The following is a 19,410-nucleotide window of genomic DNA, read 5'->3' as shown; positions in this document are numbered from 1 at the left end:
AAGAAATGTGTAACAACTATCATGCAATAAAAAAATAACTGAATTTATTGATGTTACCGTCACAGGAGCTGCTAATGCTCCTGGGTTTGATAACTACATTCATGATTGAAGACGATGTTAAATTTCAGTAGGAAGTTAGTAAAAATGAAGATGCGATTTTTCCCCCCATCCAATTTATGGACCTTCCCCCTGACTCCCATCCTCAGACCCCAGGACTAAAGGAAGTCAGGGAGCTGGGAGAACCAACATCACTCACTCGAGGATAAGATCACCCCTGCCAGCCGTCATCTCTCTTGGGACCACGGCGTGTATATACTGTATATATGAATAAGGCCACGGCGCCAGCCCTCCATTCCAAGGCAAACATAAAGCCAACTGAAATGGGAAAGCTGCACCAGGAGCCACAGCCATCAAACTCTCCAAAGAGAAATTAAAATGGCATGATGCAGTCAATAAGAAAGAAAATTCCAACTGGGTAAAACTCAGGAGTCCATTAGTTAGAGTTATGGAATTAATTTCTACACAACGCAAATGCTTCATCACTATATAATTACAACTCTTTTCAAATGTTATAAATACTCAATTTAATTTTGATGTGTGGGGTGTTTTTTTTTTTTTCCTAGCTAGTCCTTGAATGTGATAATTTAGTCTAATATACAGATGAAAATTACTTTCAATCAACTCTCTATGATCCCTGCCAGTGGGAGAACAGGAAAAACATAATAAATAAATACTTTTGCATCCTCATTTCAAGAAAGTGTTATTTGGGTTGCAGCTCACATTTGACAACAGCAAGCGAGCAGGGGAGCCTTGACTCTAGAATGTTCTTCCACTGACTCTCCACTAGCATCTGATTCTTCCAGATCCAGTTCAAACATCTCTGCTCCATCCCAGCTCCCCAGGCACCATGCCTCTGGGTCATCCAGGTCCCAGCACGGAGTGTGATTCCCACACCACAGTTGGGCTGGGGCGGGAGACTGTTGGATTCATTTCTGTGGGCCCCGCGGGCCTGCGTCAGGGTTTACTGAACACGCACTCCAGTGGAAGAGGCAAATAAATTGCAATTTTGTGTTTCTCCACCTTAAAGTGTGAAGTGAATAAGGTAATGCTAATGCATCTCAATTTAAACATATTCACTTGAAAATACACCAAAGCACTGCAGGTAAAAGCTGTAGATTACAATGAAAGAAACAAACAAAATGGCTGTATTTTCTAACCTTACCTAATATTAGGTAGAGGAGGTGTGACACCAATATTTCACATACACACTGTTGGGGGGAAGCTAAGCTTCTGGCATCGGCACTTGAATCTAGTGACGTTAATACGGTATCCCAGGCCCCAATCGCCACTTATCAAAGCCAACTCTGTGCCGACACGTGCTTTCCACGGATTGTCTCACTGAATCCGCACACCAAGCCACTGAGGAAAAACCATTCTTTCCATTTTACACAAACACGGACACCTCTGGACCACTGGGGTGCTGGGTACTGAGGTGTAGGTGAATGTGGCACCGTCTAGAAATGGATGCTTCACTACATAACATACAAAAGCCTTTAAATCATGAAAAACAATCTGAAAAATAAACTTCATTACCTATGGAAACCAAAAACTTTAGATGACGGTCTAAAAGTGATATTCAAAAGACCGTCCTTTGCATTGGCACTTGCTTAAGACAAAAATGTGCAGCTTAAAGAATCAAACTTGTGGCCCTAGCCAGTGTGGTTCACTTGGTTCAGCAGCATCCCATGCACCTGCAGGCTGCGGGCTCCATCCCTGGTGTGGGGCGTGCCAAAGGCAGCGGATTGATGGTTCTCTCTCTCTCCCCTTGCTTGTTTCCCTCTCTCTCTAAAAATCAATAACAAAATCTTTTAAAAAGTTAAAATTGTGATAATAGTAAGAACTAGTCTATTTTATGAACATTTCAAACTTGAGTTTAGATAAACCATTAGCCTTGTGAATCAGACAAATACTCTTATTGCTTCCTAGGAAATGCAGAAAAACGAATGTGATTCAAATTACTACATTTGTGAACACAGTACGGAACCATGTTGACAACATTAATTTTTTTAAACACAAAATCATTTCTGGCATAGGGCTACCACCCACACACGCAGTGCCATTTTTCAAATTACTAAAAGCCAAACCTCTGTCCGCCTCCACCTCGCAGACAGAAAACCAGGTAGTGGACTCCACTGAGCCGAGTGTGGGCTGGCTCTCAGCCCCTACTTTGCCATTGGCTGGGTGGGTGACATGTGCAATCGGCACCAACATAGTTCAGAGCAGCCCAGTCCCAGACCCCTCTCATCTGTGAGGTCCATGATCATTTCCCAGTGAGTGTTAAAAACGTAAACTTATTAATGCGTGACTGCCAGAATGAGTTCTGGTATGCCTTATCAACACAGTTGACCCTTGAACAACATGGGTTTGAACTGTGCAGGTTCACTTATACACATACTTTTTTTTCCATTAAATACTTGCACTGCTTTTAATCTGGAATTGGAAGCCCACAGTAGGAGAGGGCTGACCCTATATAGGGGACTTGAGCATTCCCAGATTTTGTTTTCTGCAAGGGATCCAGGCACCAATCCCCAGTGGAGATTGAGGAGCAACTTAAGTTTTGGGGGAGTCAAAAATTATACGCAGCCCAGCCGGTGTGGCTCAGTGGTTGAGCATCAACCTATGAGCCAGGAGGCCACAGTTTAATTCCCAGTCAGGGCACATGTCCAGATTGCAGGCTCGATCCCCAGTAGGGGGTGTGCAGGAGGCAGCTGATCAATGATTCTCTTTCATCATTGATGTTTCTATCTTTCTCTCCCTCTCCCTTCCTCTCTGAAATCAATAAAAACATATTAAAAAACTAGATGCAGATTTTCAACTATGCAGGGGGTTGGTGACCCTAACCCACATGTTCAAGGGTGAACTGTACATCAATCACTTACACCATACCTGCTTTTACAGCATTACCTACGTTCGTGAATAAAACCTGTCACATATGTTTAAGAATCCTGAACTTCAATCAGATCGGGAGCAGAAACAGGCCTTTTCTCTCATACCATTTCAGTGCTTTTCTTGAAATAAACTACCCTTGCCAAGTAGCTGTTCCTTTTCTTGATCAACAGGCAAGTCAGAACTTGGGCCAGTGAAGGGTATTAGTTAGAACTGGTCAGATCTATTTCCCACTTAACATATTTCATACTTTATGTAACACCAAGTGTAACAACAACACCATTATTCGCTGCTCCTCAGACGTTATACGTGTGAGATAACTTTGATAAATGTTTATAAAATGCAATTGTATCCTAGCACATGACACCTCACAAGCAGGATTAAGTGGCAAATACCTTCTCCCTGCTTTTAGAGCAGGAAGGAATTGAAAGCAGTACATGAGGCAACAATGGAACAGTATAAAACTGCACAGAATGAAGTTGTCCAAGTCTGAATTCATCACCCGTGCCTAGCCCTCAGCTAGCATTTCTCTGGCTCCCTGACCTGCCTCTGCTTCTAGTGTGTAAGAAAGAAAGCGGGATCTTATACCAGCACCCAACCATCCCCCCCAGCCACCTTCTCCCTGGCTATGCACTCTGTCACGTTAAAGGGAATGAACTACGGTGCCCTTTTTATTTTGTTTTATTTTTCAGTTACAGTTTACATTCAATATTATTTTGTATTAGTTTCAGGTGTACAGCCTAGTGGTTAGACAACCATATACTTTACAAAGTGATCTCCCTGATATGACCAGTACCTACAATATCATTGACTAAACTACATTTAATAAATGTCACTCTTCATGTCACTGCCATTTAAAAAATTAGCTAATAGAATAAGAAAACAAACCACAAAAATCCAAACATCAGGAACATGGTGATATGTAAAGTATTATAAATTGAAAAAAAACAAAAAACACCCACAAACAACAACACCCTCAGCCAGTAAGCATCCATGGGACAGACCGACCCAGCTTGCCAGGAGTTCATGTGAAAAAGATTTAAGGATTTTGTTGACGATAAGCCCAGGATCATCCAGCAAAGTGACCTGGATACTTAAGAGAATGAAAAGGAATGCAAAGCCTCTGGCATGAGGAGAAATGCCAGCCTTAAGCTAAGCAATGGGGCACGGCCTCACAGTCCTGCCTGGTAAATCAGGCCACAGAGGAAGTTCCGTTCTTGCTTTCAGGAGACTTTAAAGGCTGCAGCAGTGAGTCCCTGGGTGGAGACTGGGGAGAGGAGCTCAGGGGTTCGGCCTGGGAAGGAAGGCAGGACACAGGTCACTGCCTGTGCACACCTGTCACAGGGAAGAGGGTGAACACACTCTCATAAACGGGAAGGAAAGAAGGTGAGATACAAAGTGAGAAGGATTTCTGCTCGGAGTATAGAAATCTTTCAACTAGAGCTACTGTCTGTACAATGGTGTGGACTTCTTAAGGAATGCTGAGCGTCCCTTGAGCAGAAGGTTCGAGAACCGGATGGACGGAGCATGTCCTCGCTGCTCAAAGTCAGACTTTCAATTCCCCGAGTCCAGGGCTTTGTGTGCAGACACACACTGAGGAAGAAACTGCAGTAGTTGAGCCACGGGACCGTCTCTCCCTGCTCTGTGCCCCCTACTGGGGGGCGGAGGGAGAATGTGGGGAGAGAACAGAGGGTGACTTCATCTTCACAAGACCAGGTATTTTAAACCAGGAACATTCCTAGAGAACCAACAGGAAACCAAGGCCAACAAGAGATAAAGACGGGCTCTGCCAGCCAAGGTCGGCCGCTGGGCGTGGACTCAAAGCTTTGCTGTTTTTCCCGGGCCAAGGGCATGGCCAAGGGCACGGCCAACGTGTGTGGAGAGGCCTCGGGGACTCCCTGAATGAACTTCAGCTCTGATCTACCCTCAATTAATCTAGTCGAGGAACAGGAATTCCACCCTCCACGTGGGAACTGCACTCTCCGAACCCTGCCGTTTTCAAAAGTGAGGCTTCCTCTTGATGTAGGAGGATAAGAGGAAAAGTAAAATGAAGATAAGCCCTCAGGGGCGGGGAGGAGCGAGGCCGGCTGAATACCATGGTTCTCTCTCAGAAGGTGTTGAGTGAAAGGCACTCGCCCCCCAGACATCTTGGAGAGGATTCTGCTTTTTCTGTCTCTCTCCAGGGGTCGCATCCACTCCCCAAATACCAATTTTTTAAATTTTTTTACTCTTTTTTTCCTTCTTTACAACTGAATTTATTGGCGTTACATTGGTCAATAATTATCTCGGTTTCAAGTGTACAATTCTACACGACATTATCTGCACAATACAAAGTCTACTCTCCTTCCAATGCTTTCTTAATCTACATCTTTAGCTCTGAATTCTTTCCTCAATTTGACTCAAATTTCCAACCACCTCTTTAAGAATCACAGACTTCAGGCACCTTGACCTTAAAATACCCAAATCCAGCTCATGCTCTTTGCCCTAAAACAGGCTTCTCTCCCTCCTCCTTGTCTCCCAAATGCCTTCTAGGGAACTCGTTTTGAAACCTGGAAAGTGGCTTCTACTCTTCTCTCTCCTTACCCCATCTTTCCATCAGCTCTCTCACGATGAGCCCCAAACCTCAAGCGCTGGTCTAGGTCTGTACTTAATTCAGCCACAGCAAGACCCCTGACCAAGCGCCCTGCCCCTGGCCTCTCCCAGTGTATCTACCCACCCAGCCCACTCTCCACTGACAGCCTCGTCTTCTGAAACACAGCTCTGAGGGCCTCAGCCTGCCACTCACAAACATAGGGCTTCTCTCTCATCTCTTCCAAAACGCCAACACCCCAGCCCGACCTTCAGAATCCCCATCATCCCTTCCCTGTGAGTTTCCTATTCACCAACTGGGCATGGGGGCCGGGTGACTCCACTCCACTCAAACAAACTCTGGGCTCCTGCTCCTTTGAATTTCCACCTCCATGCCTTTGCTCATGTAGCTGCTTCCATCCAAATGCTCTTTCTCAGCCCCTGGATGAGACCCTGGAACCTCTCCTTCAACCTATTCATTTTATCAGAAAACCCACCCATTCAGGGCTCTTTTTCTAGATCACACCAGATGCCCATGATTGCTTTTAACTGGGATGAAATATAGTCTTTGGTTTGAAATGTACTCATTAGAACTAAAATGTTTAAACCCACTAAAAAAAATAAATAAAATAGAGCAGCAGCAGGTGCCCACATTTCCAGTGACTTAGAGTTTCCTTGTAGACTCCCACGTCTTGCTGGGCTTGCACTGTCAAGTTTAAAAGCAGGCAGGATGTGGGGGTGCGGGCTTTGGTGCCCATCCTGGGCTCTGCACAAAGGGCTTGAGAGCTCGTCCCCCACAGAGAGGGGCCAGGGGGTTCCATTGCCTGATTATTCAATCAGGATTAAAGAAAAAAAATTGTCAGAGACCTAAATAGACCCCAAATCTGCAGAGAGAGGGGCTCCAGGACACAGTAGGCCTTTCTTAACACCCATATCCAAACCGCATGGCTAGCTCCCAACAGGAAAACAATGGTTTTGAGAAGGACGACGTTCAGTTCACGGTGTACCAACAGTCCTGACTATTCCCCGCTGATTCAAGCCAACAGTGAGACTGTCAAGAGGGATTTTCTGCATTTGGAAGATTATTACTTCTGTGTCCCAAATGGCTCCTCGGAGGTTTTGCATCTCCCTCAGCCCCCTCCACTGCAGGACTACCGTGTAAGTACCTCAGCACACCCCTGCCTGCCCCGTGTCTTTCTCATCCTGGCACCTATGCCCCAAGCGCCCGGCTCAAAGGAGATGCACAATATCATGATCAACACTGAACTTGAAGGAGAAGCTGGCATTCTTGGCCAAGAATGTGGGAACTGTCATGGGGCTACTCTAAATGGTGTGGCAATTGCAAAACTACACAGAATTGCATGCTCTGGTGGTCTAGCACACTGAGGAATTTCCCCGGGGAAAAGTTCTAGCCATCACCATCTCAGCTCGCTTAGAGGGCGGAGAACTGACGAAATCAGACTCTGGCATGATGTTCTTTCTGCTACACTAACATTGGGTGGTAGAACTGAAGGGCTGCCTTTACTGAAACTCCAGCATAACACAAATTCCTATGTATTATTACCTTCAAATATAGGAAGAGAACCCCTTCCCGTCACCTAGAAACTCAGAAATACAGCTATTTTTGCCCGGCCAGCATGGCTCAGTGGTTGAGCGTTGACTTATGAACCAGGAGGTCACGGTTTGATTCCCGGTCAGGGCACATGCCCGGTTCCAGGCTCGATCCCAGTGTGGGGTGTGCAGGAGGCAGCCAATCAACGATTCTCTCTCATCTTTGATGCTTCTATCTCTCTCTCATTCTCCCTTCCTCTCTAAAATCAATAAAAATATTTTTTTAAAAAAAGAAATACAGCTATTTCTGGAACCATAAGAGGGTTGTGACCATAGTAAACGTATTAGCACTATTTCATGCCCATTATACAATTAATTTCTTAATAATCAATGTACAAGGAGCTTTTGGTTTGAATTTCTAAAGTCAAATTTTACAAATCGCTAATATTTTAACTTTGGAAACTTACACGTATGAAAAAACAAAAGGCCTGACACAACAGAGACCATCACAATGGGCCTGCGCGAACGTCTCTAAGCAAATATGGTCTCAAAGACCTCGCAGTGTGTGTTCACCTAAGGACCATTTCCTGTGGGTCCGCCCTGTGAACAAGACTTCCACAAAATACCATTTGGTCAATTCTCTGCCTTCAGGGGCCTACAATTATGGACTCTGCTAAACAAATAAACTTCCTTCCTATTTTTAAAGTTTTCCAAAATTGGAGAATCTACCTCTTTGGTTGGCACAGTATTTCCTGGACTTTAATAGCCGTAGAAGCGAAGAGATGAAGAAGACTTCAGAAACAGTGGGGCAGCCGCTCCCTTTTAGGGAAGGGGAATTTGAGGCAGAGTGTAACCTTGGGCAAGGTCACAGAGCCTGCTGGTGGCAGAGGCCTGTGGATTCTCTCTGCCCCACTTTCCCCTTCATCTGATCTACAGTGCTTGTGGCCTGACAAAACATTTCGCTCTTGTTCTGTACTGCTGAACCAGGCCTTGTGCTTAATGCATGCAGAATGTGATAAAACAACAGAAGACTCTAAATATCATAGTGAGTATCAGGTGATGCAAAGACCTGTGGACTAAGTGTCAGAACACCTAAGCTGGGCTTTGGGAAAGAGACCTCACCTCTGGAGGGCTCCCTTTTCTTATCTTGAAACAAATAATAAATAAATGACAGAACTAAGAAACTGTAAAGGTCTTCTCTATCCCTAAATTCCACAATGATGATGGTGGTGGCCGCAATGTTGTTAGCGCTTCTCTGAGCCAGGCATTGTTCCAAGTATGTTCTACAGCCTGGAGGATGGCTATGGTCCCCACTTTGTGGGTGAACACATTCATGCCTAGAGAGAAGTGACTTGTTGGAGGTCATTTCTCCACTGGTAACAGGTGGAAAGAAGATGTGCCCCAGACCAATGGCTCCAGGGGCTCTCTGCTCCTTATCAGAGGTGGACAATCTAAGATGATGGGCCTGACTTGCAGTAATATTGACCTAGATTCCAAACTGAAAAGAATCACAGCAATCATTCAACACAGTGTCCTCATTTCACAGAGCAAGGCCTGGGGCCCAGGGAGGCATAACTTGAGGAGAAGTCAAGAAATATACTGGAAACATATGTCTCTACTCCTACCACGTGGCCTGGACAAGCTCTTCCTAAAGGGCACCTGACAGTTTACACTCACTCCCATCACTCATGTGACCCCCACACAGCGCTACCTCATAGGCAGCAGGGCAACGGTCATCATTCCCATGGCATCTGGCCAAGGCTCAACAGCAAACTCGGGGGGAACCTGGGCTCCTGCCCACGCCTTTCACTTCCTGTCTGGCGGACTGCCACGGGCTGGAGAAAACGCCCACTGTGGTCGCATTCTCCGGAGAGCCTACTCAGAATAGACTCTTCACACTGGGAACATTTTCCAGAGAAGCTGAATAACTATGCAACATGGTTTCATGGTGCTGTGAAAAGAATACCAGCTAATACGTGAACACACCCTGAAGCTCCCAACTCAAGTAAATAAGAAAAGAGAAAACTCAGGTCTATGGTCCTCTCAAAACTGAACTCTTTCGGTCTATCCCAAGTGGCCCTAACCTCCCCACAATCTTGACCTGTCTTCGATTTGCCTACCAGTGACTTTTCCACTTATTTCCTGTTTTCATTTCCCCCTAATTAAGAACATTATGAAATTCAGGGATTCCAATATGATTAGTTCTACTTCCCGTATCGCATCAATGTTGCACACCTATTTTTACTTATTTTTTTAAACCGGTATTTGTTTAAAAGTGCACACCTTATAGTGCCTATTAAAATTATGAAAAATATGATCTAGTCTAATGTAAAGAATGGAAAATGAATGATTGCATGGAAGACTGGGAAAGTCAGACAGAGGAATTACAAAAGGGCAAGAGGGATTATAAAATGCAGAGTGTGGGAAATGTACATTTAGAGTTGTTGGTATGGAAAATAATACATAAAAATACCGGAATAAACTCTGCTTTCACCGTGTACCTCAGCTGGGTGGGTATCATCCAGTGCACTGAAACGTCCTGGTTCAATTCCAGGTCAGTGCATAGCTCTTCTGCCAGGGTCCCCAGTAGGGGGTGTGCAGGAGGGAGCTGATGGACGTTTAACTCTCTCTCTTAATATTGTACACCTATTTTTAAAAGCAAGTTAGTAACTCATTTTATGACCCTCGCCTAAGGGAGAAAAGTTCCTTTGTGGGAAAGATATTTTTCAAAGTTTTGACCGCCCTGTCCCATATCCTGAACCTGTATTGTAATCCCTTTATTACAAAGATGGCATAGGTTCAACAGATAAAATGTAAATATAGAGCCAGACAGTTCAAGCTTGAATCTTAACAGCTCTGTTTCCTCACACTCCTTTTCCAAAAAATACAGGAGGCAGGAATAATACGATTGCTTCCACAATTATTTGGAAGTTGACTACTCCCAACAAAACGACTGGCACATATTAAGTGCGCCAAAACGTAATTATCTCTTTCTTCTCATCGTTATATTTACGCTAATGTAATTTTTCCTCCTGTTAAATCCTCTTTGCAGCAGCTGATGTTTTCTGCGCAAACTCAATCTCCCAAATCAGAAGAGGAGAGATACATGAGACACTCCTACCCCACCTCCCACAGGCCACCCTCCTGGAAATGAGAACACTACGTGAAGACCGGAGGGCCACTGCAGCCCAACACTAGGAGCCACGCTGGACTCCGGCAACTCCCGGCAACTCCCGGCAACTCCCATTCTCTTCCATACTCGGGTCCTGGCTTCTTCCTGCCCGCAGATCACACGGCCAGCTAGGCCTCCCCGGCTCTTGGCACTGATGACACCTTCCCATGTCTGAGGATCTCCACTCATCCCCCCAACAGATGCCCAGCGCCAGGCTTCCTTTCTTTGCCCTCTTCCTGGCAGGCACCTCAACCCACTCTGCAGTGCCATGTACAGACGCAGGTGACCACATCAAGTATTCCAAAATACAATATATTGCTTGATAGACACACACACACTTTTGACTTTAGTGACATACTTTAGAGACAAAGCACAAACAAGTGAGCAGGGCAACATTAACAAGATATGCAAAAACCAGGGGTCCAAGAACTTGGGTTTCAGTTCTGCCACAAACCAGCTGTGTGACTGTTAAATGTAATTACTTCATTGCTCTGGGTCTCCGTTTCCTCATGTAGAAAACAGCCAGTGGAATTACACTCAAGATTACATTCTGGTTACAGCAAAATCACCACCACCAGGCTAACCACAACTACTGGGGTGTGTGTGTGTGTGTGTGTGTGTGTGTGTGCCCGCGAGCGCACCCTAGGGTGTGCTGGGATGAAAGAAAGGGCCTTTCTTAACGCCAAATCTCCCTATATCTGGGTAATTTCTTTAGCCTGATGTGCCTTCCTCAAGGTTAAAAATCACTGGTCTCAAAAACAAGGCAAAGAGTTGGAAAGCAACACTGAATAATTCCAAAACATGCTGGAAAACTACCACTAGTATTTCTCATTCCTTTCCACCATCTACATACTCCACCCATCAACTCAATCATCTTTCTCTTAAAGACCTTTAGCTCAGACCTCACCTCCTTCAAAGGTCTCCCTGGAAGTCCCAGCTGAGTGACTCCCTCTGCATGCAGCTGTACTATCACATTTAGCTCTCTTCCCGGGTGCCTTCTCCCTGCTAGACGACAAACTGTGTGAAGGCTGGGCCCAGGTCCTGCTCATCTCTGGGGCCACGGTGCCCAGCACCACACATGCACTAAGCCATTGACTTAAATCACAAATTCAACCATGTTTTAAACAATTTACATTCACTAATGTTCTTTGCCATTTCCTAAGCACATTTTGACGTTATTCAATTTTAAAACAGGATCTATTCTTTTAAGATAAATACAGAATATACTAAATGAGAAAACAGGCTCAGCAAAGTTAACCAAAGTAAGTGAACAACGCCTGTGAGTTTAATCCCATTATAACACCTGACAGATGTAAAAATAATTTGCAGAAAAGGGACCAGAGTACATGAACACTAAAAGAAAATTTTTCCATTACGTCTTTCTTATAAACCTAACAAACAGTGCAGTAGACTGCTGGTTCATCACTCTTCCGAGAGTAAAATCCAAGATAAGAGAAATAATGGGAAATTAGGGATACTTGTTTAGATTCACAAGTATACCCAATATAAAGTGTTGCTTTTCTGTTTTATAGATGTTCCTGAATGTCACTGTGTATTATAAAACAAAATTTTAAAGGACTAATTTATTATTTTTACTCATTATAAGTTAACAATCAAAAGAAGGGGGAGGGGGTACTCCACATCATATGTCATCAGGGAAATGCACATGAAAGCAACAATGAGACGCCACTACACGACTATTAGAATGGCCACAATCTGGAACCCTGACAAGGCCAAATGCAGGTGAGGGTGTGGAGCAACCAGAACTCTCTCTCACTGCTGATGGGAAGCAAATGTTATAGCCACTTCGGTAGGCAGCTTGACAGCTGATGCTCTTCTGAGAAAACTCAGGCTCCCATATTAGAAGAGAAGAGATACATTATACACTCCCACCCCATCTCCCACAGCTGCTGTGAAACCTATAACTGCTCTTTTAAAAAGTCTATTTAAAACTGCACGTATTCTTACTGTATGATCCAGCAACTGTGCTCCCCGGTATTTACCCAAAGGAGGTGAAAACCTGTGTCCACACAAAAAACTGCTCGCAGATGTTTACAGCCGCTTTATTCATAATTGTCAAAACTTGGAAGCAACTAAGATGTCCTTCCATAGATGAATAGATAAACTTGGTCCGTCCAGGCAATGGAATACTATTCAGCACTAAAAAGTGAGCAATCAAGCCATGAAAAGACGCAAAAGAAACTTAAATGAACATTACTAAGTGAAAGCCAATCTGTAAAAGATATGTGCTTTACGATTCCAACTATATGAAATTCTGGAAAAGGCAAAATTGTAAAGGTCAGTGGTTGCCAGGGGGTGAGGGGAGGAAGAGATGAGCAGGCAGAGCACAGAGGATTTTTAGGACTGTGGAGCTTTTTAGTATATATTATAGATACATATCATTATACATTTGTCCAAACACACAGAATATACAACATCAAGAATGAACTATAGACTTGGGTAATAATAATAATATGTCAGTGCAGGTTTATCAACTGTAACAAGCATACCCACATGGCTGGGGGGGGGGGTAAGGGGGAGATAAGGACACATATGTAATACCTTAATCAATAAAGGGGGGAAAAAAGAGTACACAGTGTAAAATCTTCCTTCCACTCCTGTTCCCCAGACATTCAACTTCAAGGTTACTGTTGATTTTAAGTTTTTACGTTTCACTTCATTAAGTTCTACTGTTATCCTCCCAGAAGATACAAGGAACAAACCTGAAATCATGGCATTTGTTTAAAAAAAAAATAGCAGCTCCTGTGTCTAAAGGTAGCTGTAACAGAAAACACAGACAGTGAGAACTCTGCTACTCAAAGTGTGGTCCCCAGACCAGCAGCAGCAACATCGCCAGGGTGCTTGTTGCACATGCAGGACCTTGAGTTCCATCCCAGACCTTCTCAAGCAGAAGTACATTTGAACAAGATGCCCTAGTGATCTGTATACACTGGCATAAAACACAACACCACCCCTGTGTTCATGGGGCTTACGGGCTAGGAGAGGAAATAAAATATTCAAATAACTATAACTCAAGGCCTCACACAGAATGGACGATGTGGCTACGAGAGTTTGGTCAAAGATCTGCTTTAGTCCCTACAGGGATCCCCACTGCCCCAGGATAGAATGCCAGCTCCTCTGAAGGCGTCTGCGTGCCACGTGCATCCTGGCCCCTGCTCATCTGGCCAGGCTCACCCTCTGCTACTCCCTACAGCGGGCTCTCCTTCCAGCCTGACCAGCAGCCTGTACCTGAGGCTCCTCCCACGTGCTTGCAGGCCTTTCCCGCACTCTGCACGTGCTACTCCAACTGCCCGCCACCCTTGGGTGACTCCTCTTTGGCCACCTTCACGCGGGGCCAGAGCCTCCCTTCTCTCCCATGCCACAGCCCAGCTGGCCGGTGGTCTAACCTCCCCTTGCAGAGGAGCTCCTGCAGGGCAGAGGACATGCCCTAGGGCTTATCTTCTACCCTGTGTAGTACAATTCATCGAATGAATGAATGAATGAATGAATGAATGAGTGAGTAATCGGAGATGTTTCAGGGAAGGGGTGAAAGGTGGGGCGGAGGCACATATAGGCTAAGCTCAGTGTAGGGAATGTGGAAAGCACACTACGTTTGCTTTTTTTCCCTTTAGGAGATCTGCTCTGGGCTCGTGGATTAGGTGGAGTTTCTATCCCTGCTTTTCTCCATTCTCTCTTAGCAAAACCTCCCTGGGCTCCCAAAGCCAAGAGGAACTACTTACTACCACCGCCAGACAAAAATGCCCCACAGGTTCTCAGCTGAAATCTCACTCAGGGCCACACTAGCTTTGCTGAGCAGAGTCAGCAAATTTTTCAAATTCTAGGGATGGTTTAACTATGACAAGTTTTCCCTCTTTACTAAACTCAAACATCCACTAATTAAAAGTCATATAAGTCTACAGGAGGGAAAAAAAACTTTTAATAAATTATTTTTAATTAACCCATCACATAAAGCTAGGACACACTGACATGGGACTGACTTTAAGCAAGACAGAAGAATTGCTGCCTGAACGCTGGCTAGTCAGATCACACCTTACAGGAGGCGGCTGTGTGCTGTGTAAACAGAAAGGCGAGTCCAACTGATCTCAGGCACCCGAGGTGGGCTGCTCCAGTGTACAGAAAACCTCAGAGGTAAATAAATAAGCCCAGTGGCTGGGCACAGCTGCGCCTGAAAGCCGTGGTTAGGAGCAGCTGAACAACGGACATGCTGCACTTGTACTCAACACAGAGGCAATTAGTTACCTGGCCATTTGCAGCAACCTCAGACAAACAAGATGCGAAGCCACTGGGTCACATCATCTCAGAAGATAAAGAACGATGATGTATCCACTGGTGCCCCTTCCTTACTCCCCAAGTCCCAGCCACCACTCTCACCTCCTGCCCGAACCACAACAGTCTGCGCAGTCTCTCTGCTTCCAGGGCCTCATGTCACTCCCGTTCTTTCACACCCTCTAATGGCATCCATTGCACTGTAAAGGGAATCCAAACCTGTATGGTGCCTACAGAGCCTTAAATGGTCTGGCCCAGATTACCCCTCTGGGCTCAGGGCCTACCTGCCTGCTTCCTGCTGCTTCCACAGGCCCACCTGGTGCCACCTCCAGGCCTTGCAAGGTCCCTGCTGCTCCCTCTGCCTGGACCATGTTTAGTGCCCTCTTACCCACTCTGTTGAAATGTCACCTCCTCACCACCCCAGACCCCAGTCACTCCATCAAACCACCTTGTTTACTGCCTAGCACTCACCACCATCTGAAACTACCTCGGTCATCTGTTAGCCTACTTCTCCTACCGGCTGTCCCTCCTGTCTAGCATTCGAGCTCCATAAAAACATGGACTAGGTGTGCCTTGTCCACTACTTAATCTCCAGTTCTTCAAACAGTACCTGACACATAGTTGGTGCTCCATAAATATCTGCATCAAAAACATTTTGTTAAATGATTTATTAAATGAATAATGGCTACAAACCTATGTTTTAAGCAAGGCCAAAATATGAGAAACCTGGTATTACATAACATATCTGTCAGTAATCGGTTGTTTGTTTTACAGAAGGATTCATTCCTTCCCTAATGCATTTTTAAGTATTTGGCTTACGAAACTTCAGTGTGGATTTTTTAAAGGCTAAACCCATTGGGCAAAGTGAACTAACTCCTCCAGGGCATGAGCAGGGCCTGGTACACAGAAGGCACCCAATAAACATCTGCTGAATAAATACATGAGCCCTGGAAAATAACTTCATATAAGGCCTAAACTACATGAAACTGCACTTGGATTTGAGAACACAGGAAATTTGACTGTATTTAAGACCCATTTTCCATTTTTCCTGATAAATGGACTTATATATTTATAATCCACTAATCTGAGGTACTAGCAATAATCTTAACTATAATCTTTACAGGCAGGTGCAATTCAGAAAGTCGCTGGGCAGTTCTGCTTTGGCATAGAAATACTCTAAACTGCCAGGTTGCTGGAGTATGGGTTTAGTATGAACATCACAAAGCTTGGGAGGTTTGTTTTTACTTATAATCTACGTAAAAAACTCAAAAAAGCACACCGCTATATAATCTGGGTCCGTTTGTGACACAATGCAAGCCTGCTTTAATGTTCCAGGTCATGTCCAATATAAAACAAACAAACAAACAAACAAAAAACATATTATTGTTTTCTTTTTTTTAACAGATAATCTCTTTGAAATAAAATTCTTCCCTGTTTTGGCTTTATTCTTACACCATAAAATGGCTCACTGTAAATAGTCATGCAATATTAATGCATCACCCAAGAAAAACAAATTCATGTTCAGGTATCCATCTGCTCCTAGTTACATCCACTCCCCTTTCCTACCAGCTGTTGAGGTGCAGTTTGCAAAGGTCAAAATTGAAAATAAACTTAGATGTGAGGTGTGTGCTATATGCATTTGTGTGTTTTTGAAGGGTCATTCTAAAACCAAATATAAATGCACTTGGGGATTATGCACATTGTGTGCATTATCTGCCTCTTGCTTTTCTGCTTTTAAAAACATTCCCTAATCTATAATGCAAGGTGTGTTAATGACTTCTCTAAACTGAAAACCAAACAAGTTCCATTGAAAGTCACTCTTATAATCTATAGCCCCAATAAATGAACTTTCATATTCTAAAAGCTCTTACAAAATAACATATTGTCTATAAAAATCAATTCCAGGATGCAATTCATAATAGCACACCACCTAGAAGAAATAAAATATAAAGTAACAATATTTTTTAAAATTATGCTGACAAGTGAAAAATCTGCGCCAAAAACAATTCAGCTTGTTGTTGTTTTTGTTCTGCAGTTTAAATAGCTTTGGAATAACATGATTCAGAATTTAGATCCCATTATTAACACATAGTTCATTTACATAAGCTTTTCAAAAGTGTTGCTAGTTGGCTGACAATCCTTATAAAAGTCATTATTATTATTATTATTTTAAATAAGACTTTGGTCTGGTGTTCTCACTGTTACCTCCGCAGGCCAATGTAAACTACAAAATCCATCTCACTCCCATAGAGAAAAGTATTTTATTAAATACATTTTGGAAAAGTAAATAAAACTATCAAACAGTACTGGCAATATGTTGGGTTCTGCTTTGTTTTTTGTTTTTTTAGATTTACTTATTGATTTTAAAATTAAAAAACATGAGTTTCTATTTTTTTCTCCTTTTGGCCTTACAGCATAAATATATAAAAATAGATTCAAATCCTCAACCGAGAATCGGTAAGTAAAATATAACCAGACCGCACAGCGTGAATTACATTTTAAACTACGTAATATCATTTTTTAAAATTAGCATTATTTATAAAAGCCATTATATTAGCTGTCAGTTCAAACCAGAAAATCTGGGCATTATCAATTTTTCTTTAGCAAAAAGTGATTGATTCAAAACTTTTTTGTCATTTCATTTTCCCACCAGCTGTGTTTCAGGAAGTGAAGATTCTCTGAGGCTTCCGTGAAGGAATAGGGCATAGCACCTGTCTAATAACTAATCTTACTCAGTTTCTGTGTCTCCGCTTTATTAAACCTCAACGACAGGCGGAGCCTTACCTGCCTCATTAACAGGTATTCATAGAAATGCACTTTAAAATGACACTCTAAAAGCGTTGCATCATAACTACAGCTATAACGACCACCTAATTAGTATCCATAAAGGGTCACAGAATGGCTAAGGGGTTTTCTCAATGTGAGCTTATTACTCAACCTGCCATACCCCGGGAGCAGCCCTGGGGAGCGAGAAAGATGCCCCATGGCCCTGCTGGCCCTAGAGGCTGCGAGGGATGCAGCTTTCAAAACACACAACACCTGGTACCCCGGATGGCATTATTCTATTACTATGTTCTCGGGCTGGTGGGAACTCTGGAAATCTACTCCAACGGCTTCCTTTTAGCAGCAGTGAAACTGGTCTGGATTGGTAACGCTCGGTGATTCTGACGGCGCCAGCGATCTGAAAATAAAACTTTCAGGAAACACAGAGCAAAGAACTGACATCTAAAACTCAGACTTCAAAACCTTGCTATTGAAACCAGGGAGTTAAAAACAAAGGACAGGCACCCACCCTCTGGGTGCACCGAGTTCATCAGCCCTGTGGACATCCTCAGTGTACCATCCCAGACAACCAATCACACACCGAGATCGAGGAGGATGCTACACAGCCCCCAAGCCGGAGGGAACGCACCCAGCGGGGAGTCCACGGCGCCCGGGGGGGGGGGGGGGGGCGGGAGCTGCCAAGCCTGAACGGCTGATCGCCAGGTGCGAACCCCTGGGTCCCGTGGTCAGCCTCAGTCTCCCCATCTGTGAAATGGGCGTGACACCACTTGCCCCTTTGCTCCACCGGACGGGCACGAATGAATGAGAACCACCAGGACAACCACCGGGATGCACTGGCCGCTCTCCCCGCGGACCCGGGGCTGCGGGGCGCCCCCGCCGCGGGCGGCCCGGGCTCAGTCGGACCCCCGGCCGCTAGCGCTCCCCGCGCTCCGGACCCCCCGACGGCCCGACAGTTACAACTGTTCCCCGGACCGCGCCCACCGGGACGCCAGCTCCCAGGGCGGTCCGCTCCGGTAACGGACGCCGCCTACCTTGGCCACCCAGCTGAACAATGGTGACATTGCGGGCCCGGCGGAGGCTCCTCGCCCGCCGCTCCCGCTCACTCCCGCCGCCGGCTCGTGGAGCGGCGGGCAGCCGGGGGCGGGCTCGGGGCGCGGCGGGGCGCGGGCATGGCTCCCCCGCGCAGGCGGCAGCGGCGGCGGCTCCTCCCCACGCGTCACTGCTGGAGGGGTCGCGCCCGCGGGACTGCCGGACCCAGAAAGGGAAGTGGGTGGGGACAACGGGGAGGGAGGGGGAGGGGAGCGCCGGCCCCGCCTTCACCGCCCCCCCCCTCCCTGCACCACCCGCTGACTCGGGCGCGCGGCGGGAAGTTGGGAGGCGCTGGGGTCCCCCTGCTCCGGGCTGCCGCGCGCAGCTCGGGGAGGAGGAGGCCAAACCCTGAAGACCAGGGCCGCGGCTTCTCAACTAGAAATCCCGGGCTCTGCGGTTTGAGAAAAGCCCAGAGTTGGAGAGAACACAAAGCCCGCCCAACTTTCCAGGGGTTACCCCCACCCCTAAAGTCGGGAGATGGCTGGTAACAAAAGGACTAGTGTTTCCCCGGCCCCTAATAACCTTTATGTAATCGAAGGTGGTTTTCTCCGAGGCAGACAACTCGGCTATTGAGACTAGAAAGAGGCGGAGGAAAAGAACCTCCAGCTCCTGCCAGCCCAGGGTTGTAGCGACTGAGAAACGTTGCTTTCACCGGTTCTCTTCCAGGGCGAGATGATAAGACAAGTGTAGTCAGTCAGTTTATAGCTACAACGGTTAGATTGAGTTTCAAACTCAGGCACCTGAGAGTTCCACGTTGAAAAAATAAATAAAATTAAAAAGGCCAAAGGTCTCGTAGCGGATGCATGTCATGCATGCTGAGCCACTCACTGAGTTCCAGTTAGCCACCCCGGCCCAAGAAGTTCGCTTCTCTTTCCTTTTGTCATATCAATTGTGCACTATCTTCATGATAGGTCAGTAAGCGCCTTTAATGATATTCCCCAAATGCATCTGAGTTAGGTGGGTATATTACTTGTCTATTGCTGAGTTACAAAATAACCCAAATCTGAGACGCT

General features: G+C 45.4%; 1 protein-coding gene across 6 annotated transcripts in view; it reads right to left on the bottom strand.

The window, feature by feature from the left end:
• The window catches only part of TBC1D1 (TBC1 domain family member 1), a 208,025-nt gene that overhangs the window by 110,411 nt on the left and 78,204 nt on the right, over window positions 1–19,410 (bottom strand). Inside the window, exon 1 of one of the 6 annotated variants that reach the window (XM_036331276.1) lies at window positions 18,340–18,508. The exons of the other annotated variants lie outside the window; for them this stretch is intronic. Within the exon in view, the coding sequence (XP_036187169.1) occupies window positions 18,340–18,369 (30 nt within the window). The 5' untranslated portion in view covers window positions 18,370–18,508. Of the gene's footprint in view, window positions 1–18,339; window positions 18,509–19,410 lie in introns of those variants that run through there. 6 annotated transcript variants of the gene reach the window in all.

Source organism: Myotis myotis, unplaced genomic scaffold (assembly GCF_014108235.1).
Source record: "Myotis myotis isolate mMyoMyo1 unplaced genomic scaffold, mMyoMyo1.p scaffold_m19_p_1, whole genome shotgun sequence".
Lineage (NCBI taxonomy): Eukaryota > Metazoa > Chordata > Mammalia > Chiroptera > Vespertilionidae > Myotis > Myotis myotis.
Note: the sequence above shows the minus strand (reverse complement) of the source record. Positions and strands in the feature narration are given on the sequence as shown.